Source organism: Rhincodon typus, chromosome 31, assembly GCF_021869965.1.
Source record: "Rhincodon typus isolate 14 chromosome 31, sRhiTyp1.1, whole genome shotgun sequence".
Lineage (NCBI taxonomy): Eukaryota > Metazoa > Chordata > Chondrichthyes > Orectolobiformes > Rhincodontidae > Rhincodon > Rhincodon typus.
In genome coordinates this window covers 10587880-10613168 of record NC_063362.1, presented here as the reverse complement: position 1 = coordinate 10613168, position 25289 = coordinate 10587880, and the positions used below count along the sequence as shown (strand labels likewise).

At 38.9% G+C, this 25289-nt stretch overlaps 1 protein-coding gene across 2 annotated transcripts in view; it reads right to left on the bottom strand.

Moving 5' to 3' along the window:
* The window catches only part of acot7 (acyl-CoA thioesterase 7), a 237685-nt gene that overhangs the window by 29706 nt on the left and 182690 nt on the right, over positions 1-25289 (bottom strand). For both annotated transcript variants that reach the window (XM_048615117.1, XM_048615118.1), the window contains exon 8: positions 6103-6287. In XM_048615117.1, the coding sequence (XP_048471074.1) occupies positions 6103-6287 (185 nt within the window). The remainder of the gene's footprint in view (positions 1-6102; positions 6288-25289) is intronic.

Sequence of the window (25289 nt, the reverse complement as noted above, 5' to 3'; positions counted from 1 at the left end):
ACAGGTCAGGCAGCATCAGAGGAGCAGGAAAGTTGACGTTTTGGGTTCTTTTCTGAAGAAGGGTCCAGACCCGAAATGTCAGCTTTTCTGCTCCTCTGATGCTGCTTGGCCTGCTGTGTTCATCCAGCTCTACACCTTGTTATCTCAAACATCCAGGTATCTTGTATCTGAAGTAGCAGAAAATGGAGTTGTAATTCATACCGCTGATGATACAGAATGCAAAACAATTTCATATCGTCAGTATACAACACAGCCCAGGCAATCCTTTGGCCCAAGGGGTGCAAAGGCAGATTTGTGCCTTGGAGATCAGAATTTGAGGCGGAATCTCCAGGTACTGATTTTCTTTTACACTGTACAGTAATTGTTTTTTTTGAAAGCTGGTCCGTGATTCACCGAGGCCCTGAAAAGTCCCCAGATCATCCCTCAAGAAAAACGGCACCCAGAATTTTTGAAATTGGCCCAAAATGGTTCTCATTCAAAGCAAATTGTTCAGCAGCTTTAACTCTTTCCTTCCATTCTTCAATTGTTTGTTGGCAAGTGGAACTGCATCCCTGTTAAATTTGCTAGGTAATGCCTCACTATCATTACTGATGTACCCACATCAGTCATACAAACAACTCCCCCAAACCTGTCCATGTAGAATGTCCCCTGGCAGGGAGACAGACCATCATGAAGGGCAATGGTGGTTGCGGAGAGGGACTAAAGTCCACAAATATTAAGGTTTATATTCTTTAAAAATGGGCTTTCAAGAATATAGGATTGTTCTTGAAAAAGTAAAGTTCTTATGGGCTAGCTGCTGCAGTTAGAAAGTAAGGTCTTCCCAGAGTTGTTAAATTTTTCACTTCAGGTGATGATATTTTGTAAATTTTTGTACTTTACCTCCAAACTAGTTCTGGGAAAAGGTTTCTGGTGTTGACTAAAGAACATTTGAAAATGGATCATCATCAAGAGTTCAGCTCAGAAGCTAATAATGGATGCTTGGTACATGATAATGGATGTAACAAAAAATGCCTAATATATAGCAACAAAACAATACCCAGGGAATGAGCAGCAAAAGCCCTATTTCTGTTTAGCTTCTAAGCTCCCCATCTCTGCCATTCATAGTGGAGACAGATTTAAAAATAGCCTCAAAAACATCCTCAATGTCACCTGAAGTCAGTTTAAAAAAAGTGGCTAGTTAAAGTGCTATTTATACAAGATACAGAGGCAGCAGTGCTACTTATATACATTGGAAAGACTACAGTGCTATTTATAGCCATGGAGCAAGGTTATGTTCTTATTTTAGTACATCAATAACAACTCAATTTCTCTGCAACCATCAAATATGTCTTTTTTTTCCCATTTTGTTCTTTTTGTTTAAGCTACAAATACCACTTGTTCCCTGAAGGCCAAGGTTACTGCTTGGAGAATAATAAGCTCAGATCAGGATCAAAACGGACAGCATGGACAGTATTTTAAGATGAAAGAACAAATAAAATGTGACAGTGGGTTTAGATCGTGAATAAAATCAGGCTACATCATTTATCCTCCTCTGCTTGGAAACTGTGAGTGCTACTGGCGGTATATCAGGTATGATTCGCAGAAGGAATATGGGGATAAAGTGCATCGTATGAAGATGCGACTGTAACAAATGGCATGCGACAACAAATAGACAGTGCAGTGAAATGTTCCTTTGTGACTCTAGAACCATACTTTTGTCTGTCAAAAAATCAGTACCATTAACTTCGCCATCATTCCTTGCCAATGGACAGTAACTTTGTGGCATCTTGTCTCATGCCACTTCCCTACATTGCTACCTCATATCAGTGCCAGAATTAAATCCACTTTTCAGGTTTGAATTGGTAATTGGGAACCAGGTGAAGTCGGCCTCAGAAGCAGTTGTCAGTGCACAACTTATTTCTTTTCGTAAATATAAACTAATGAGCTGTACAGGTAAACTTCAAACTATACATGAGCCCTGCATCTGAAGAAAGTATTTTGCATTTTATTTGAATCCAAATTACACTCCATTTTTTCTTGATTTCAAATGTATCAAAAATTACATTTGATTTTCATAAAAATGTGGTTCACAATGCTCTGAAATAGAGTTCAGTATTTGAAAATTGGTGACTGTGCATTGGTGGTGAGGTGGAGAACACAAATATACAGGACTGTGTAAAGGTGGGGAGTGGGTCTCATCCAGCCTGTAGAATGTCTAACCTCAGTTACAGTCTTGTGAGCACTTGGAAACATCAGGCAAAGCACAGGCACGCAATGGTGAGAAGCTTGGATGAAGGCAGCTAGATTCTCCTCCATGATCCCAGTCAAAATTAGGCTACATCATTATGAAGGTGGTTGCAAAATTCAAGTCGTGGCACCTGGCAAGGATTTTCCTTGCTAGCTACTGACACTCCCCATCTATCTGATACAATTGTGGAAGTTCAGATGACACTTTTGGGGAGCTGCCATTTTAACACCTCTTGTGATCTCTTATGGAGCATTGCATTAATGCTGGGACAAGTGGAAGTTCCATGTCACTAAAGTTATCTCCAAAGATCAGAATCACATCCTGCACCTCTATCAAACTGCTTCTTCATGCCCCTATTAGTTGGCTATGAGCAGCACTGACTGGGCAAATGAACTGTTTGTAAGACACAGTACTGATGGGAAACAAAAATAGAAATTGCTGGAAAAGCTCAGTAGGTCTGCCAGCGTCTGTGGAGAGAAATCAGAGTTAACATTTCAAGTCAAATAACCCTTCCACAGTACTGATGGGCTTGCTGTTTAGCTCAGCATTATACCGCTTAGGTCAGAAACCCATTCAGGGTAATTCTGAGATGGTCTGTTCTTGTGCAGAGCATCACTAAAAACAATACCTTATAAGATGAGGACAATGCATCTTTACATTTTCAAGTCACATCAGTGATATAAAGTTCTCGCCAATCACATCTGTAAATCCTAGATTTACAAATCTGCTGGAGTCCTATCCTGGCTCACTCACTGAAGGTAATAACCTAAAATCTGTCTAAAAACAGATGATATCAATATCCAAACCAACAGGAATTGTAAATAAATTAAAAACTGAAAGAACAGCAAAACACTGTAAATCAGAAACAAAAACAGAAATTGCTGGAAAAGCTCAGCAGGGCTGGTAGTATCTGTGGAGAGAAACAAAAGTTAATGTTTTGGGTTAAGTGACCCTTCAACAGATCTGTGTGTGATTGTAAATAAATTATTTAAGTATTTGTACAACGTATCAGGGGAGGTTTTGTGTAAGTAGATGAAGTCCCTATCTTCGAGCCAGAAGGTCCAGGACAAGTCACACCCCAGGATTTGTTGGTCACAGAAAGAGAATTCTTGATGTGGCTAAACAGTTACTGATCAACTTACTAATGCTTCCAGCATGCCCATGGCAGGCAGTAAGAGTAGGAAAGATTCATGGTCAGCCATGTTTGATGGAAAGGGCCTCTTCAGCTATGACTACTTATCTCTCTCTCTAACAGAGAAAAATGCATCATTGCCCCATGGAAACTATGGTTTATTTTGGCTACATGGAAATTACAGCAGAATGACTATTCCCACATTCACAAATAATTTTTTGTATGTTCTGAAATAAAATCCTATCTGTAACTCTGATATAAATTACCTACCTCTTAGGTCCTAGTTGACACTACAATGGCATGCCTGATGTGTGCTTGGAACCAAATGTGTGGCAGACTTAGACAAGTGGCAGCCATGACAAAATTGTTGTCAGTTGATGACTAAAGTAAAACGGTGGTACCAACCTGTTAATAGAAGCTGGACTCCAAATGATTCACTCCAGACGTAACATGCATCTGACATTTTAAGTGGGTAGGATTCTAATTGGGCAAGCAAGGATTACGCAGGATTTACAGCAGCACAGGTCATTTGACACAACTGCAACATGCATGCTTCAAACAGTCCTTCTTGCACCCGACTTCATTCATCTCTTTCTGTATTTTCTATCCCTGTGTTCCTCATCCGCTGCCCCCGGAAATTATCTTTGCCATTCACCTGAAGCTGGGGACAGTGTCCAGTACTCTGTAGTGATTCCTGGTTGTACAGCCAAAGCTGGTTGCCGTGTTTCAATTATTAAAGGTCAGTAGGGAGTATTCCCACGTGGAAACAACGTGCATTCCATATCATGCAATTAGAAGGCTATCTGTAAGGATCTTGCCTGTCATTTGTTTTGGAGACTCTTAACCATTTGATAATATCTGATATCCAATAACCAAAATAAAAATCCTCAACTAATACACTCTTAAATTTCCTACATCCAGGATTAATTCCTTGTTATCTATGATTCCAAAGTAAAGATGAAAATAACTTTAAATGCAATGTATGTCAATGATCGAAAGGGAAAGATTGGCGAAAGCTGTAGATGTGATCCTTTTGTTGAATCTCTAGAAACCGACTGAAGTCTCAATGGAAATGCCGGCTTATCTTTCCCTTTTGAATGCTGATTTGCCTGATGTATAATTCCATTATTTGTGTGATTCGAATCTGTATTTTCAGCATTTCAGGTTTGTCTTTTTGTCTCTACCTAACATTTTACAAAAACTATGAGAGGAGAAATTCATTTGCATACTGACACTTCCAAACTTGTGTTGATTCCCCTGAAGCAGTTATACAGTATATTGCTGCCAGCACAGCCGCACTGATTTCTTAATTTTTGCCAGTGTTATCTATTGCCATGGTGAAATGAAGTAATTATGCCAACGCAACGGGAGACAATATGCCCCCCAACATTATTGCAAACTTTTCACTGTACTATATACAAGGATCCTCAACTATTATCAAAATCTACAGTATTGTGCTTGCTAATGATATTTACCAAACCCACTGGAGCTGAAAATTTAAAGTATTCCATTCACAGGAAAATTGTGATGCTTTTAATTGTCCTTTCTAGGACATAAACAAAATCACTTCTCCTCATCTTCCCCAACAGAAAATGATTGATTGCACATCCTATATTGTGCTCTGTCAAGAAAGGCATTTCCTAATAATTTCAGTCCGAAGTCATTTATACAATCAGGAAAAGACAGAGGAATCAATAAAAGGCTTTGATTTCCAACAAAAAAAACTGATTTGTTTCTTTTTTGTCTTTCCAGCACTTTTCCCTTTGCTGCTGAAATCTCCCTGGACTTGAACTGCAACCATACATCAGCCAGGCTGACAAACACATTAAGAAAGAATGATAAGAAGGACATTGGATCTATACGGATATTACTTTTCGTCAAGATACTGAGTATTTTGGAGATAATATTCTAAAGACCTTCAATAGTTTATCTGAGTGCTGTTATGCTTTTATGGTCATCCTTCATCCTTCATCTAAAAGCCCAGATAGAGAGCAAAGGTAGGAATCATCTGCACTTTTCTGTTTCCTGAACAGGTTCATAATTTCACTGCAATTGGTGTATAAACCTAATCTTCCTCTTAGTGTCTACTTTCCAGCAGCCTTCACTGGATGGGCATCAGGACATCCTGATTGATTTCACCTTCCCTTTAACAGAAATTCTTTTAAACTCGGTTCACATCACAGTTCATCATGGTGTAAGATCCATCTGGTGGATTTGTTGCCACCATCCTTTCTCCTGGTGGGGATCTACAGGACCTGTTGGTCTGGTCTGGCAGTCTAACAAGAAGAGGCTATTGTCTTAAACAAGACATCTTGTCGTGCGTGGTAGCAACAAGACTGATATAATAAACATTGTTACTGACACTGTGAGGGAGACTTCAATGTTAGGTCTTACTGCTTCGAGATCCAAAGCTGCTCCCCTGCCCAAATTCATGTGGCATCATCATATTTGGCAGTGCTTAATGCATTCCTCAGCATGAACCCTTTCAAACCCTTACAATAGGTGTCAGGACCAAATGTAGAACTTTTCCCTTTGACTTGGATGAGCTCTGTTAATATAAAGGCCAGTTACTCAATCCCAGCCATGCTGGTCCAAACTGAGCAAACCCTACTATTTGTGAAATGACCAAATGTATTTTGCTGTACATATTACACAATATTATTCCTCAACTCTTCTGATGTGGAAAAACACAATTGCAGTAGACAGATTAAAATTGGTTACATTAATACATGCATTCTCTCACCTTCAACATAGGAATAGGAAGTGCTTTTCCTTCCTTGTCCAAGGAAACATAAGTAAAGAATGCAGTAACAGCAGGAGCCTTTCCTTTTGGACTTTCCATGACATGGTCAACATCCACAAAAACTTCAATCTCCATAGACCTGTTACTAGTAAATGTCATTCGACCAGAAACAGTCATTACAGATCCTGTAAAGGAAAGTAGTTGTGGTTAGAAACAAGACATTAACTTCTGTAATCAGACAAATGACTCGAAAGAGAATTTGTGTTCATTGAGCATTTCACACATTCATAATATTCCAAAGCAACCGAAAGCCAAACAATTCTTGCTGAAGTGCAATTCTTTTGATGGTAAATTTTTGCACACTGAAGATTGATGACTGAAGTTGATCAAGATATTGAGAAAGCTTGGATACTTCTTCAAAAATTTCTCAAATTTACTTGAATCAGTGAAGGAGGCCTCAATTTAACAGTTTGTCCAAACAATGGCACCTCTGACAATCAGGAAGCTCTTTACTCCACTGAAGAGGAGCTGAATATTATTTAAATGGACAGAGACTGCAGAAAGCAGTAGTGCAGAGGCATTTTGCGCATAAGGCACAAAAAGCTAGCATACAAGTTCAGCAGTTAACAGAGAAGGTAAATGGAGTGTTAGCCTTTATTTCAAAGAGAATGGTGTATAAAAATAAGTCTATTAAAAAAAAACTTGCTAAAATTAGACAAGACGCTAGTTTGACCACATCAAGAATACTGTGAATAGTTTTGGACCTCCTCTCTAAAGAAAGACATACTGGCATTGCAGGCAGCCCAGATAAGATTCACTATGTTGATTCTAGGTATGGAATTTGGGAGGGATTTTCTAATAAGAAGCGATGAGCCTGTACTTACTGGATTTAAACGAATGAGAGGCAACCCTTATTGAAACATTAAAATTCTTAGAGAGAATTCTTAGGAGAGATTGACAGAGTCAATGCTGAGAGGTTGGTTCCTTTTGTGCGCAAGTCTAGAACCAGAAGGCATAATCTCAAATTAAGGGATCACTAGGTTAGGACAGAGGTGAAGAGGAAGTTCTTCTCTTGGAGGGTAATGAAATTGCAGAATTCTTTAGCATAGAAGGATGTAGAAGCTGGGTGTTTAAGTATATTCAAGGCTGATACGGACAGATTTTTAACCAGTAGGGGATCAAGGGTAATGGAGAAAGGTAGGAAAGTGAAGTTGAGGATTATCAAATCAGCCATGATCTCAATGAATAGTAGATCAGGCTCGATGGGTCAAATGGCCTACTTGTATTCCTGTGAGTGTGGTCTTATGGCATCAGCCTCGTTTATGTGCTTAAGCCCTGAATTGCAACTTGAACACAAACTTCAAGCTCAGGGGCAATAGAGGTACTGAACCAAGGTGACACTTGTGTTCTGCTTCCTTACACAGAAATACTACTCTTCATACAAAATATTCGATTTGTATCTGAACCTTAACTGTAGGCCTCTTCCCCTACTTCAAGGGAAATCACCTCTCTCATGCTGTTACATATTCAATCATTTACCACTAAATGAAATTAAATACTACATCCAGTGTGTCATACCAGATGTAATTCCACTGACAGGTTAATCAAAACCAAAGATTATTATCTGCTACTTTAAAATAAATTGTAGCAGATTATCAATATTCTGCGTGAAAATCTAGAATTATCAAAATGTAATTGATCAAGATTATGTCAGAAAGTGTAAAGTATCATGACATGCAAGGCCTGTTTTAGAGATCAACAAGTAAAATGGGACATTATAATTTTAAAACATATATTTTCCTAAGTGCATTGTCCAATAGAAAATATTCCATTTTCCAGGTCTTTGCTGATCTGTTGAATGATTCTGAGATAAACACAATAAATCATGACTCCTCTCTGGGTGGAGTGAGGTGGAGGGAATCAACCAGGGCTTACGGTTCTTGATCGCATTTTAGTGACAAACAACCCCTCAATCCCAAATCCCACCTCCGTGGACATATGAAGAGAGCAAAGGAGTAGGTTTGGCTGTGAGAACCAATAAACGATTTCTCTTCACAATATTTGTTTAATTTCGCCTTGAAGATATTTAAGCTTCTACCCACTACAACCTCCCTCAATAAGTAGTTCCAAAAATCACTTAGTCTTTCAGTGAAGCAAAGCATTCCACCTATATCTACTTCTTCACAGCTTAAACTCTTGATGCTTGTTATCTTGGTTGACAGAATTCTCAAACTACTCAAATAATTCAATAACAAACCCTAGAGAGTTGCATGCACCCACATGCTGTTGGTGAATCACAGAAATCAGTTGCTGAATTAATGAGCCATACAACAGTTGCTAGGTTTTCTGGCATCGTGCTCACTCCCAGTAACAGCATTTTCAGAATTTGACAATGTCCTGAGACAACAATCAATAAAACTCTTAAAGATGCAAAGCAATCAATGAAGCAGCAGGCTCATTGGATCAGGCCAAAGAAATAATTTCAGTCAAAACTGGGTGAACGGATCAAGAATCTTAATTCAAAATTCATGCTTAGGAACAGGGACAGAGGCAGAGCTGTGAAGCGCTGTAAAGGTTATGCATTGATCAGATTTTATACAAGTTTATTTTATGTCCAGTAAGCAAAACATCTATTACATCAGTGGATAGGCCACAGATCAGTGAATTACAGATTATCCATCATATTTTATAGCAAGGATTTTACTTTTGGGATTAGGACAATACTGTTTGATTAATCTATCCTGCTAATGGTCTACTGTTTCAGTGCAGCCTTTAACAGCTCACCACTTTGGAAATGATGCCAATGTTTACCCTCTCTCAACCCAGACAGAAACCTAGCTTGATAGATCACATTTGGACTTGTTTTGGTTTTAACAAAGTGGTGTCTCACTGAGACACAGAAGCACACATTACTGCAATTTGGCTTTAACACTAGTTTATTGATAAAAGAAATGATAGAAGAATAGAATAAATCAAATTGTCTACCTACAATACAAATTCAAAGATTTTTGAATATGCAGTAAGAGTATGATATCATTCAACCCAAAACATTATTTAATAAATTAGAAATTTATTATAGTACCTTTATAGTACCTGAGGCACACCCCTGGTACAGTACCCAAAACTTCACTCATACAGTATTCATATATCTTGAATTGAACACTTCAGTTGGTTTACGTCACTTGCAATTCCAAATTTTAGATTTGACCTGTAGATAGCTTCTTCCTCGAGCTATCATACACCTAAATTTAAATGTATTCAGCTTTAAGCAATCTCTTCAGGGTTTTATTCCAACAGTTTGCATCTGGGACAGACACCAATTTTTCACTTCAAGGTAAACTAGTGCAGTACATATCATTCCATTCTCAGGAGCACTGGTCTATACTGCTATCCTATTCTAAGAACTTCATAGGATTGCCCAAACAAAGTAAAAGAGAAACCAGAAATCTCCATTTCTAAATTTTAAAAAAAGTTCCAGAAGTCTCTAACAAATCTGAAGACCCATTTTTTACCTTGCTGGGTCACAAAACAATCTAAAATAAACAAAACATTAAATCTTGGTGCACAGAAGTGTATCAACTCTAAAGTCAGGCCTCAAAAACTGTTTCAAAAGAAATCACTATGGCTACTGAAATATTTACAAGTTAACTATTAAGTTCAGATACACAGAAACCCACTGGTTTTTAACTCAGAAACCAAGAGCCCAAACTTACAAAAAATGATGTTACATATACATATATCCTACAGTTTACAACACACTATGAAAAGGGCAGGAAAGTACCAGCACAAAACTGAAGTCGTGAGGAAAGAAAGGGACCAGTGTGAAACTGATTGATGAATCACCACAATTTGGACTTCAAGGTCAGAGTCAAAACCCATATACACAAAGAAACACGGATGTTAGAAATATGAAACAAAAACAGAAAACACTGAAGAAATACAGCAGGTCTGGCAGCATCTGTAGACAGAAAACAGAGTAAACATTTTGAGTCCAATGACCTTTTGTCAGAACTGAGAGACAATGAGTGAGAGGATAAGCAAAAAAAGAGATTGCTGATAATAAGCCGAGAAACAGATCATAGCTAGATGGCGTGCTAACAAGCAGTATAAATGCATGAATATGCATTGGCTGCGCTGTAAGCAGCCTATACAGGACAGGGCCTAGGGGTTTGGGCGAAGGGAATGAGCAAGGGAAAGGGAATAAATGAGGGAGAGAGTGCTCATGTCTTGAAAAAACCAAATGTTGAGTTCAGAAGGCTGTAAGGTGCCTCGGTAAAACCTGCATTGAGCCTTGCCAGAGCACTGCAGTAGGCCTTAGACAGAAATGTAGGCATAGAAACACGGTGTTTTGAACTGGCAGGCAACTGGAAGCTTGGGGTCAATTTTAAGGACAGAGTGTAGATGTTCAGCAAACTGGTTACCCAGTTTGCATTCAGTCCTAAAGAAAAACTGAAAGAACTGCAGATGCTATAAATAAGAAACAAACACAGAAATTGCTGGAAAAACTCAGCAGGTCTGATAGCATTTGTGAAGAGAAACCTGAGTTAACCTTTGGATCTGGTGGCCTGAACCTAAGGAAGGGTCACTGGAGCCGAAACGTTAACTCTGATTTCTCTTCACAAATGCTGCCAGACTTGTTAAGCTTTTCCAGCAATTTCTGGGTTTGTTTCTGTGTTTAGTCTTCCCAATGTAGAGATTACATTGTGAATACCAGGGAAGATGTGACTGAGTGCACACAAAGTACAAGTGTCACATCTTCTATGATTGTATGAGAAAGTGCCATGGGGTGTGGGGAGGTGTTGGGAGTGGAGGAGGATGAGCCCAGGGTGTCCTGGAGGGAACGGTCCCTGCAGAATTCTTAAAACGGAGGGGACAGGACATGTGTCTGGTGGTGGCATCATTGGAACTGACGAAAATGGCACTAACCTCAATATCTAAAAGATCATAAGCTGCCATTTTCAACCTCTCAGTTGAGTGCTCCACAAACAGAACTATTTGCGTATACGTGCTTTGTAGTTTTGAGCTAAATGTTTATCCTCTCTAATTTTCTTGAAAGAGCTGTGGCTTCTGCTGGGTACAGTTTAACTTGCTGATGGCTGCCCTCAATATTTTGCTCGAGGTTCATTTTCCAATGGAAAAGGTGGGAGAGATGTATAACATGCATCTGATGTAATAGTGCCCATTTCATGCTATCATCTAAAGTCAAAATAATCTTCCATGGGAAATTGTTGAGCTGTGTATTACAAGGATCAATGGGCTGAATTTTGCACAGCAATGGTATTCACTGCTGACTTCAAAGAACACTGCCCACAAAGATTTAGCGATCACTTTGGCCTGTGGGATTTCTTCTCTCCTGAAGGCCGTTTAACTTTGATGCCAACTCAACAGGATCTCCAAGTATACAACAGCAGCAATGTTAGCAAGCAAGGTGAGCAGTTAGTCACATCAAAGTATTCTCACAGACAGCCAAAAAAAAGTTAAAAGGAAGTGAAGAGTAATGATCATCTTTCACTGTTATTTCAACCTTTCACATAGCAAAATAAATTATGATATTAAGACAAAGGATAACATAACACAAGCTTTTAAAAAATTATTCTAAAAATGTGTCACATTTTTTACAACAACAGAGAAATCTGATATTCCACATATATAAAGTTAACTTTTTTGGGGCCAGTCAGAGGTTTTAGCAATCATCATAAATCTAGTGCACTGTTAAAAAACAGGTTATACCTCATTAAATGAGGAATATTTTTTCAAGAGTTTTCACCACAACAAAGCAAAAAATTGGTTGGTTTTTCAACTCATTTATTGCTTAGGAATGTACTTGGGGTGTGGTGGGAGGGGGAATCTCAATAAAGCATGCTCCAGAGGCGCAAAGAATCACTCCTAGCAATTGTGGATTTCCATATGATGCTGAAAATGTGTGAATTCCTGATGTTGCATTAAAGTCCTACAGACCTCAGGAAACTGCAGAGAAACCTCCAGATTTTCCTGTCAATTTAAAGTAAAATCAGGGATATCAAATCTCCACATTTCCAGACAATTCTCTCAACACAGACACTGACCTGTGCCACAAGTACCCGATTAGCAAAATCAGCCCTTATGTTTCAAGTGTTGAACTTTGTAAGTATATTTTGCTTTAGCAAGCAATCTGTCCTTTTTTAAAAAAGTGCTGAAAGTAAAATCCTGGTCACAATTACTGTTCAGGAAACAACATAACATGCAATACGTGACTGATTAAAAGAAATAATATGGTTAATTGAGAACAATTTTGTACTCCCTGCAAATCTGGTGCTTGGATCTTATCACCTATAATTTTCCATGGCAAAAGTTCTTAGTTTTTCCATGAATCACTTGAATAAAGTTGTTTGGTTCCACTGTGGGCAATGGAAATGTAACAAACAGCTTCTGTATTGTGTGTTGCCAGTGAGTCTGTAGATGCATATACATGCATTTGTGTCTATTTATTCTTGCACATTTAGATTTAGATTAATTGTGACGTGTATATAAAAATACAGTGTAAAGTGCTTTTTGGCTACTCTCACTAGCGTGCGGCACTGGTAGTAATCCAGACATTACTACCCGTGAGGACCTACTTTTTAACATCCTGTCTAATTTCCTACATTCTGTCTGCAGAACCTCATCCCTTTCTCTTCCCAAGTCATTGTTATCAATGTGTACAATGACCTTCTGCTGGTCACTCTCCACTTTGAGAATATTCTGAAGCCTCTCTGATACATCCTTGACCCTGGTACCAGGGAGACAACACATCATTCTGATGTTTTGCTGTTGGCCACGGAGATGTCTGTCTGTGACCCTGACTAGAGAGTCACCAATTACAATCAATTGCTTGGAACCTTTGACCATCTCCAGAGATGTTTGTAATTTCAGAGTCACTGCTTGATTCTTTTGATGTGTTCTTGTTGGTCTCTAGAGCTGTTCTCCAACCTCACCACATGGTCACTCTCCTGAAACTTCATCTTGAAATGAATCTGAGCAAAATCCAAAGTAGATTGCATCAGCACCAGAGCAAAATCCTGCAACAATTGACCTCTGAGCTAACATTATCCATGAAGATGATTTTAAATTTGGCAGGTGCAGCATGTGAAAACCAGCAATCACAAAGTCACTGCATTCAACAGTGTGGTACAGGTCTGGAACAAGGCACAGCAGTACTTCATAGCAATTTTCTCCAATAGTTTTGACTTCAGTAAATGTTGATTGCAATCTTAACTGCAGGGTATTCATCCTAATTTATGGAGAAATCAATGGTGAACAATTAAACAGTCATTAAGAGTAATTATGCTACTTGTACGAACTTGACTGATGTGGAGCCAGCAGGCTTAAGTTATACAGCCAACTCTGCTTTGCTATTGAAACAGCGAAAACCAAGAGCTGTGCATGAATTGCTGAACGTAAAAATCTTTAAAATTAAGCTTCAAAATGTGTTGGACAGTCCAAGCATTTAAGTATCAGCAGACTTTTTAAACTTAATTTTGCATCTGTGCCAGTTACATTTCAGTTCAAGATAAGCTTAAGTAATGCTTGTATCCTTGAGTTGGTTCCACCCTACCTGATAAAATACAAACCACTGTTCCAGCAATTTCACACCCAGTTATAACCACATTTCTGTTCCAGAGAAGAGTGAAAGCTGTTACTAAATTGTATAACGAGACAATCCAATATGAAACTCAGGACTATGATGTCTCAACAAACTCCAGGGACAGACAAAGAAGAGCTACAAATATTGGACAGAAAAGAGTAACGACATGGCGTGAGGTCACTGAAACTTTGCACAGGTCCATAAGATCATAAAACACAGGAGCAGCCCTTCGATTCTGCTCTGCCATTTAATGAGGTCATTCCTGATCTGACAATCTGCAATTCCACCTTCCTGCCTTTTCCCTCATTACCCCTTGACTGCCTTACTGATTAAAACTCTATCTCCACCTTCAATACACTTAACGATCCAGCCTGGACAGCCCTCTGTGGTAAAGAATTCCACAGATTCATTGCCCTCGGAGAAAATAGATTCCTCCTCACCTCTGTTTTGTGTGTCATTAGATATCGGCTAATACCAGAGGATGTAATGAAAAGTAACTTTGTACAAGTTTTTGAAAAGCAGAAATTTGTATTTGCAGTCCCTTATAATGGCCTTGGGATGTCGTAAAGTTTTTCATAGTTATACAATCGTTGCAGCACAGGGAGCCATTCAGCTCATCGAGTCCTCGTTGGTTTTGCATACAATTTGTTACTTTTGCCACACACTAGTTGTTGCTGTTGTGTTGACAAATCCAGCAGTTAATATGCATAAAGCAGCATCTCACAAATTCCAAGCTGACGAATAACCAGATCATTGTTTCTGGTGCTGTCGGTGCGGGGAGAAATATTGGTCAGGACACTGGCAGAAATTCCGACTGAGCTTTTAAAATAATATCCTGGGATGCTCATATTCAACCCAACAAGTAAAAGGAATATGAGGTGCAATATCCACTTCCCTACAGGTAGCAAGAAGGAGAAATAATTGGTTAAATGTGCTCGGTGAGAAGGCCCATTCGGGACTTTCTTGACTTACCAGCAATTAAGACCCTTAATTATTTTCTAATTCATTCAAAGGATATGGATGTTGGCAGCTCAGCCAACATTTATTGCCATCCTATTGCTCTGGTTAAGTGTGGTGAGTGTCCTTTGGAACTGCTGCAATCCTTTAGGTATAACACTGTGCTGTAAGGAAGGGAGTTCCAGGATTATGATCCAGCAACAATTATGGAACAACGATATAATTCCAATTCATGATGGGGTTGGCGGCTTGCAGCGGAACTTGTAGATGCTGGTGTTCCCATACATCTGCTGCCCTTGTCTTTCTACATGGCAGAGCTTGTGGGTTCGGGAGATGCTGTCAAAGAAATCTTGGCAAGTTACTGCAGTGCAACATGTAAATGGTATATACTGCTGCTGCTGTGTGTTGGTGACAAAGGCAGTGAATGCTGAAGGTGACGGATAGAATGGCAGTCTATTGGGTGCTTTGTCCTCGGTGGTGTCAAGCTTCTTGAGTATTGCTGGAGCTGCACCCATCCAGGAAACTGGAGAGTATTCCATTACATTCCTGACTTATTAATAAAACATAGAACTGTACAGCACAGGAACAGGCCCTTTGGCCCACAATGTTACACTGAACACGACATCAAATTAAACTAATCCCTTCTGCCTGCCTTTGGTCCATACCCCTCCAGACTTGTGACTTTTAAATGGTGGACAGGCAGTGGGGAGACTGGAAGTGAGTTATTTGCCACAGGATTCCTAGCCTCTGACCTGCAATTGCAGCCACAGTATGTATATGGATGGTCCAATGCAGTTTCAGGTCAAAAGTAACCCTCAAGATGCTGTTATGCAGGGATTCAGCAATGGTAATGTCATTGAAAGTTAAGGATTCATGTGTTAGATTCTCTCTTATTGGAAATGGTCATTGTCTGGCACTTGTGTGGTACAAATGTTACTTTGCAATTATTAGCCGAAGCCTGTATAGTGTCCAGATCTTGCTGCATATGGACATGGAATGCTTCAGCATCTATGATTTGCAAATTTTACTAAACAATGTACCATCATCGGCAAACATCCCCACATCTGACCTTATGATGAAGGGAAGGTCATTGATGAAGCAGCTGAAGATGTTTGGGGTTGGTAATAATGTCTAAGACATTAGGCCGAATCGTATTTTGTTTTTTTAGCAAAGTCCGAGTTGGTGAAGCTGAATTCACCAGGTAAACTCTCTGGTTTCTAGATCAAGTTTTCTCGCCATCTAGCTTGTTTGATGAGTTTGGTAAGATAAAAACTGAATACTAATAAGGCAAGTCCTGGCTGTTAACAAGGTGTTTATCAAGCCCTTAATTAGAAACTCACCACAGATTAGTGAGAATGTTGCTATGCTGCTTATGAAAACATTAAAAAATGAAGTGATACCCTCCCGATGTCACAATTGGCCTCTTGGTTGATTCATAGCCCACATTGTTCAGACCTTTATATGGTTCTGTCCATTGTCATTAAGGTGCGATTCTGTGGGTGTGGCTAAATCAGCTGTTGCGCGACTAGTCTGTGGAGTAGCTCTTCTAGTTTTGGCAAAAACCACCAAACATCAATGAGGAGGACTCTGCAGTGCTGCCTGTGTTTGCTGTTGTTGTTTCTGGTGCCTAGGTTGATGTCGGATGGTCTGTCTGATTTTATTCCTTTGTCTAGGCTTTGTAGCAGTTCGATATAACTGAATGGTTTGCTAGACCATTTCAGAGGGCAATTAAGACTCAGCCACACGTCCATGTGTCTGGAGTCAAATGAAGGCTAAACCAGGTCAGCTGGCAGATTTCCTCGTTCTAAGGGACATTTATGAACCAGATGGGTTTTTATGACAACTGATAAAGGATACACAATTGCCATTAGGCTTTTTAGTTCTAGATTTTTATTGAATTCGAACGTGAATCTCACTACAGTGCCTGGTTTCTTGATTAAATAACCAGGGTGACCTGCCTGCCAAGCAACACCCTCATCCCACAAAATGAATTGGGCAACTGGAGGCATGAATAGACGGTGAAGGTGTATCGTTTGAAAGCCACGCCCCACCCTTGCCTCAGAATACCCCCTGACCTCACCCACTCCCTGTAACCCTCCACCCATTTACCTACTCACCACTGAATGCCCTGAAGACGAAACTGCCACCAAGTCTGTTGCTGGCCTCTGATTGGCTGGCAGCTTCTAAGAAGGCTGGGAAGCTTGCTGGTCAAGCTTTAACAATGGCTCGCAATGCAGCGAACTATGTTGATCATGGAAGCAGCGAACCAATTACCTAGACTGGGAAACGGAAAATCTCACCTACAGTTTTAATGTCTGATTTGAAAGTTGCTCCTCAATACTGAACTGAAGGGTGAGCCAAGATTATGGCTTAAGTCTATTGCAAGCCTTAAAATTACAATCTTCTGACTCAGAGACTAAAAGAATCAGTTCTACGAATCACAGCACTTTTAGCTTGCTATCTGTAATAGTCAGTACAAAGAAAGCAATTTCATAGCACTCAACAAGGGTTAAGACAATAATGCATAAAAAGGACTTACGTAGGAGTTTCATAGGAAAGTGATAAAATACATAACATCATGAGAACGTTATCACTTTACTATTTTAAGAAATGTACAAATCTGTTTATTTTGCAGGAATTTTGGCGCATTTTCAACCAAGAGATTTGATGCATTCAATGCTAATTTCAGTAGAATTTCAGCAGAATACAAGCCAACAATAGTTAAAAGTTAAGTCATGCCCAACAGATATATCTAAGACCACTGGGCATCAGTTTAAGGGGAGGAGTAAGTGGTTTAGAGGGGATCTGAGAAAACATTTTTTCACCCAGAGAGTGGTTTAAATATGGAATGTGCTGCCTGAATTTTTATTGAATTCAAACTTGAATCCCACCATAGTGCCTGGTTTCTTGATTAAATAACCAGGGTGACCGACCTGCCTGCCTGCCAACCAACACCCTCATCCCACTCTCGCAACATTTAAGAAGCAACTGGATGAGCACTTAAAATGCCACAGCACACCAGGCTATGGACCAAGTGCAGGTAAACGGGATTAGTGGAGTTTGTTGTGTGGACTGAAGGGTCTATTTCTATTCTGTATGACTCTATATGCAAGGTAACTGGTTTAAGATAACTCACAATGGACACTGCTAAACAGAAGCAAATGCAGCCGCTGTATAGAGACAGTTTGACAAGACACGTCTTTGAGAAGTGCTAATAGAAGCATCTGTACCAGGCTGGTCCAAAGTCTGGCATTCATCACGAGATAGAAGGGAAGGGTCTGATCCATATCAGTAGCCACGTACCATATAATAAAATGGAGGTTTTAAGTATACAGGCATTATCTGCATTCCGCTGGACATTGAATCTAAGGTGGATGGAAGAGGCCCCTTATTATCAGCAGGGGAGTGCTATATAACGGTGCAGGAGCTAAGCCTGGAATGCAGTTGATTAAGATAGTTTGAGAAAGCCCAAGGATAATTAAAAGGAGTTTGGTAAACATCATGTGATCATGGGATGCCCTAAAGCTATCTATGGTCTGATCGTGCAGTCGCATGATTAACCTGATTGATGTGTATGTAATCAATTAATACTATTGGTTTGTAACAGCCAAGGCACGAAAAGCAAATCTACAACAAGTGTATGTTTCCCTTTAGAGTCAAAAGAGAGACAGGAGATGCATATTTTGATTGAGAGAAACCATTTAGTGTGGTCCACTCTGGCTGATACATGGTTGGTGTGAAAAATCATTGAAACAAAATGAACTATGAATTGACTGGGCAATCAATAACAGATGGTATTTATCAGTTAACATAGATCTGAATGGTCAAGAGCAGTCAGTAGCACCTTTCCCGGCATCTCTGCTGTTCACAGTAATTATTGACGACCTTCACAAAAACTGCTTCTGTAGACTGACTTAAGCTCGTGGATGGTACAAAGTTGCATAGCTAAGTGCTCCTAGGAGAGGTATAAAATTTAAAAACTCATAGTCATTTGGCAACAAGGCACGTAACTAGTAAATGGCATTTTATATTAAGAAATGTAATGGATTACAGATTGCTGCTAAAAGTAGCAGAAGCAATTACATAATAAGTGGCATGTTGTTAGACGTGATGAAGCAGAAAAAATATTTGGAAGTGCTAATTGAACAAAGGTTGCATCATCTCACAGCAATTGCCCAACTAAATAGAGCATTCTGTATAAGTAGGTTCATAGAGTATATATTTTGTTTTAAAAAGGCAATAACACTCTTAAAATTACTCTTCTAGTTTTTGTAATGTTTCTTAATGTTGAAAGGGAAATGGTAGATGGAGTTTATAGAAGAGCAATGAAAATAGTAATGAGTCTTCTAAGTGCATTTTTTAAGGAGGAGCTGAAGGGGCTAAATAGCTTGTCAATGGAAAGGAAGGCAATTGAGAAGGTATGATCCAAGCTACTTTTAGATCCGTATGTAAGGGTATCGGCCATTTGGATACGACAAAGTTCTTAACTTGAAACTAGAGAATTTGATTATTAGTTTAATAAAAGGGCAAACAAAACACAAAGAAGAGTAGCTAGTATTTACCAGACATTATAATATGGTTATGCGTTAAGCTGTCTCTCTTAATTCAGGTAAAATGGAGTCATTGAGAGGGGTATTTGATTTCCCAACTAGTACTCCTTGGCAATAAGACTGTGTGACCTGGTTGTCAGGGCAACTAAGGGGGTCAGATCAAACTCTATTGAAACTAAGTCACCATTTTTTTAATCTCCTTGAAAAAATGGAAAAGGTAGTTTACCTTACTACTGCCAAATTTGTTGACTCAGATACCTTGGACAGCAAGAGAGATAATCCACAGAGAGGGGGGGAGAGAGAGAGAGAGACAGAGAGAGAGAGAGAGACAGGGAGGGAGCCAGCGGCTGATGGAAACAACAGAGAAAAACATTGTTTTCTGATAATCACTAGGCAGGATGCTGCTGAGTGTTCGTTTTCTGTCTTGAGAGATGGACCTATGGAAATTCAAGAAAAATGGAAATGGTGTGGAGCTCATCTTGCTGCTGGAAGTTGGTTCAGGATTCATAGAATACTATGACAAATGACTATGAACAACTCCGTTAAACAGGGAAAAGTGAGCTGGTAGTTACTTTGGATAGGTACCAGTAAAAGCTATAATTCTGTGGAAAGTGTGGCATTTTCAGCATATCCTTTTACTTCAGGTCTTCACATTATTTTGCTTTTGTATAAAGATCTACTTGATCGTCTGGAATAAATTGCCACATTCAGCAACTTGTACTTGATTTTAAACGTTCAACAAACAAATAAATAAATGGACTCTTAGTTCATAGAAAGTGGAGAAATGTAGTTTGGGATCCAAGGCATGCATGTCTTGAAATCTATCTGAATAAGTTCTATAAAGCTGGATAAAAGATTATTTCATTCTTATGAGGACACGTCGGTAAGCATATATTGCCAGCATGTAAACACAGTAACCAGCACAGAGCACAACAGCAGTACCGGTCATTTCTGATAGTAAAGTGCAGGTGAAGAGTCTCCAGGACCTGCTTCAGAAATTATTCTCTTGTAGAAGTTTAAGGAATTCAGAAAAGCCAATACCTCCCTCAAAAATACCAGAGTGCAAGGAAGAAGCCCTCTTGTTCAATTACCACCCATTCTTATGGTATTTAATCTAATTGATGCTGACTGCACATGGAATTGTTCTCATCTCATACGTGATAGAAGTGATTTTTAATACAATTACCTGGCACATATGCTTATTGCAAATGGAATTTGTTTGTTCACATGGACGCACAGTACAGCTTTCAAACAGAAAAACCTGAAGCTAAGCAAGTCCCTGAAACTAAGGGAATCTGTGAAAAATAAACTAAAACTGTGCATGAGAAAATTTTTACTTCCATGACTACCTTTACAAGACTGTGCTATCACACTAGTTAGCACCTTTGTGCAAGTTATTACTCCATTTAAAACAGTGTGCAAATGAAAGTAATATAAAATATTCTTGAGTAATGCACTACTTGAGAAAGCCTAAGTCAAAGAGTATCTAGAACTACGAAGACAATGCATGTTTGAGTGTTACAATAAAATGAACAAAAAAATTGGGAATTTTGAGCCATTTAGGTGTTACAACAGACAGCAGTAATTGCAGGGAGCACGGTTCAAGAATTCATGAGTTCACAGTCCTTGATTTTCTGTCAATTACAATCAATCGTAGCCAATGCAGCTATATGTTCTTAACATATGGTTCTGATTCTCTCAGACAGCTGGATTCCAAAAACACCTCTTCTTTGAACGGCACCGTGGGATCTTTAAAGCCCACCCAAGAGAACAGACAGTGTCTTGATTTAATGTCTCATTTAAAAGATGCCACCTGAACCAGTGTAGCACTCCCTCAGTACTGCCCTGCAGATGTGGCCTTGGTTTTGTGCTCAAATCTCTGAATTGGGACTTGAACCCACAGACATAGGAATCCAGAGTTAAAAGTGTTTATTAAAAGCCAAGATTAATTCCTCAATATTTTAAAGTACTTTTGAAATGTAGTCAATATTACAACAGAAGAGCCATAAACCATGCATTATTATATCTGCATCTCCTCTTAAGCACATTCTATTAAAGAATTTTCTAGTGTATGATGATCAATGATGTTAATTTTGTTGTGGACATATTGAAGTGGGAATGCAGTAGTTAGATGATATGGTACACAAAAACACTTGACAAAGCCAGTTTTTCCAAATCCAGATTAAATGTATTCTCTAATGTCCCTGCCACTCAGTTCTTCTGACCAATTGCTGGCAGGAGGTTAAAAATAAGGTTTTCCTTTTGTCCCTTCACTTGACAAACTTGTCTTTGCTCTGGTCAGCTTCCAAGTACTTTCTTCCCCATTCATGTGTGATAATCATTAAACTGTTAAAAGATACAAATATTCCATCCTAAAAGAAAATATCATTTTCTAGAGGGAAGTTAAAACAAATTTCTTCCCATCCACCTCCCCCCTCCCTCAAAACATCTATCCATCAATATCTGTATCACATGAACGACCGAATGACACCTTATCAAAAATGTAAACAACATATCACATGAGGTTGATAACTTGGTGTTGAGGATTTACAAAAATCCGTCTGATGATATAAACTTCTTTTAGCACTTAACTAAAATGTAGTTTCAGAATGTGCCTATATAAACTGTTCTGCATATACAATATCTGAGCAATGAGCACGAGAGGCTAAACAAATACAACACAGTTCCAATTTAGCTAAACCTAGTGCTCCATATTATCGATCAGCGATGCACAAGAGTTAGTTGGGAAAAAAAATGCACTTTGGTACATCTTGCTAACATTAATAAAATGCAATCAAAATGTCCAGTACATCCCCTCAAAACTTGAGCCAGAGACATACCCCAGACTGGTTGGGGTATGCCTGTGTAAGCTTCTGAGCACAATTTCTCCTGTTTAGCTGAAAAGGCAATACTGTGAATTTTCTGCTAATCTAATAATAACATCCAGGCCACAAATATTTTAAAGGAGCCAAAACTTGAACTGAACACTGATCATTAATAGTATACAAGAATGATCAGCTCTCAGCCCTCTATACAACTGAAGGCTCTGACCTTGTATGCTGACATGAATATTAAACAGCACTGATCTGTATTGTCTTATGATTGTAATGATTGCAATTTAATGTCTCAGCATGGAGTTGGTTGGTTGTACAGAGTGACGCCAACAGTGTGGGTTGAATTCCCATACCAGCTGAGGTCACCATGAAGTTCCTGCCTTCTTGACCTCACCTATCACCTGAGGCGTGATCACCCTCACGTTAAACCATCACCAGTGTCTCTCTCTACTGAGAGACCTAGGGTCCCCTGAAACTATGGCAACTCTACATTACACTGATATAAATAAATTTCTTGGGTGGATGGAATGTCAGGAAAATGCTCTCATTTGAAGCTATGAATTACTGCTGACCATAATAGCAAACAAACATTTAATACTTTTGCATTATTTTTCTCTGTTAGCTATTTTAACAGAGGCATTACTTTGTTCTATCTTCTGTAATATAACAGACAGAGGATTGCACAAATGCATTAATTGTTCAGTTGTTGTCATTGTTGGCCATAATATTTAGAAATGCTATGCACAGGAAAAAAGGGTAAAAAAAAATCTTGTCTATTAGATAGTGAAACTCTGTAAATCACTTGCTTTGATCAGAACTTCCTATTAAGGTGGTCTTCATCAGAAGCTTCCAATTACATGGCAACTCTAAAATCCATATCTTGTGCAAAAAACACACCATTCCCTGGACAAATTGGCAATTTGTGTATTGGATTTTCCTTTGTGGATTGAATGAGAAGAACCGTGTACAGTTGGCAAATAGCCATTTAACATTTGAAAAGTATGGGTGTATATGACTACAGCAGGAGGAGACATGACTTCTTATTCAGCCATGGTTATCCTGTATAGTGACATGGAGCAAGAGCTCACTGTCTTGATCAATAAAAGTGACATTTTCATTTGTGGTGCACTGACAGAACGATGCTGTGAAGTTTGATTATATTGTCAGGCTTTATAATGTTAGCAGACAACTGTGGTGAAACACATACCTTTAATTTCCAAAATCTTCATTCCACTTCTTTATTGAACAGATTATTCCAGACATTCTAAGCAACTACATGCAAACTTTCCTCCTGATATCTAACCTAAGTTTAATTGTGAAATGTTTAAATTCTGATCTCTGGTCAAATTATTCTGCCTTATTTAAGAATTTATCTAATTGCGAAATGATTTTTACACTTGTGACAGATTCCCAAGCATTTCTCCAGGATATTTATTATTTAATAATAAACAAAAGGTTACTGTTTTAAACTTTTCATGGAAATTCTCATCAGACATTGCCTTCATTTCCTGGCTCTGGACACATAACTGTGGCTGATTCCTCAGTGCAGTACTGAGGGAATGCAGCATTATTGGAGGTGGTGGCTTTCAGATGTGATATTAAATCAAGTCCAATCTGCTTATGTTAGTAAACAGGTGGATGCTGAAGGTGTACAACATTGAAATACAGCATCATTTTCCTTCAACTAACACAACTAAAAGCAGACAAAATTGGTCACTCATCACACTTCTGTCTGTGGGATCTTGCTGTCTGTGCTGTTTCTGAGCTTGCCTACGTAACAACAATCACTGTACTGCAAATCAATTCACTATTTGCAATAAACTTCACAGTACTCATAATACATATGAATGAGTGCTACCTCAACCAATTTTTTTTTATCCTGAACTGGACAGTATAAACAAGAGAGTATTGTTTAAAAATAAACTTTTGAAGAAATAGAATGCCAAAACAGCCCAGTTTTTGCTTATAATTGACAATTTGCAAATGGGAACTCTGTAATCATGATTTTTCATTTTTCTCTGGATACAAATTTTTATGTATTCACATTGGATCTGTCACTCAATTCACTCACTACTGCTCCATGAATTAGAGTCATACTGAGAAGGACAGTCACCGCAGCATATTGTAAGCAGCTAATGTGGATATCAGCAGCTATCAGCTTCATCCTTGCAATTCCATTTTAATAACGATGTAATCTAGCACTATATTGACTCCACCTAAGCCAATAAGCCTGTTTCAGCACGTGTGCAACTTATATGAAGGGTAAGAAAAACCCCCGAACTTTGTAGGAGCAATCATCATACTATCAGTATTTATATTTAAATTCAATTGAACATTTTGGAAAAAAATTGAACTTCTCAGCATTGAAAGGAAGATGTGTCAGGCAATGTTATGCAGTCATCCAAGTTAACTAATGAAATAGAAGGATAAATGTGAAAAGAATATTACAGTAAACTGCAAGAGTAGGTAGGATAAGGTGACAAATTAATAAAAGGTAGATTTAGAACTGGCATTGGGAATACTCTTCACAAAAAGAAATCAACATACAGATTGATTTGATTTGATTGGATTGATTGATTGATTGTCACGTGTACCAAAGTACAATGAAAAGCTTTGTTTATGAGCAGTACAGGCAAATCATAGTAAGTAAGGACATACAGATCATAGGGTAAAAAAAATACTAAACAGAGGTATACAAGTTACATTGCACAGGGCATGTGCTAGGCAAGATCAACATTAGCAAGATCAGCATTATTTGAAGTTAGAGAGTCCATTCATCAGTCTAATAACAGCAGGGAAGAAGCTGTTCTTGAACCTGCTGGAGTGTGTATTTAAGCTTCTGCATCTTCTGCCTGACAGAAGTGGTTGTAGGAGAGCATTGCCAGGGTGCAATGGGTCTTTGATGATGTTGGCAGTCTTTCCGCGGCAACAGACCATGTAAATGCAATCCATGGTTGGAAGGTTGGCTTCCGTGATAGTCTGGGCTGTGAACATAACCTCTTGTACTTCCTTATGGTCCTGGGCAGAGCAATTGCCATACCACGCAGTTATGCAAACAGACAGTATGCTTTCAATGGTGCATCTGTAAAAGTTGGTGAGGGATCTTGTGGACATGACAAATTTCCTGAGCTGCCTGAGGAAGAAGAGGCGCTGTTGTGCCTTCTTGACAATCACATCTATGTAGGAAGTCCAGGACAGGTTGTCGGTTATCATTAATCCTAGGAACTTGACACTCTCCATTCT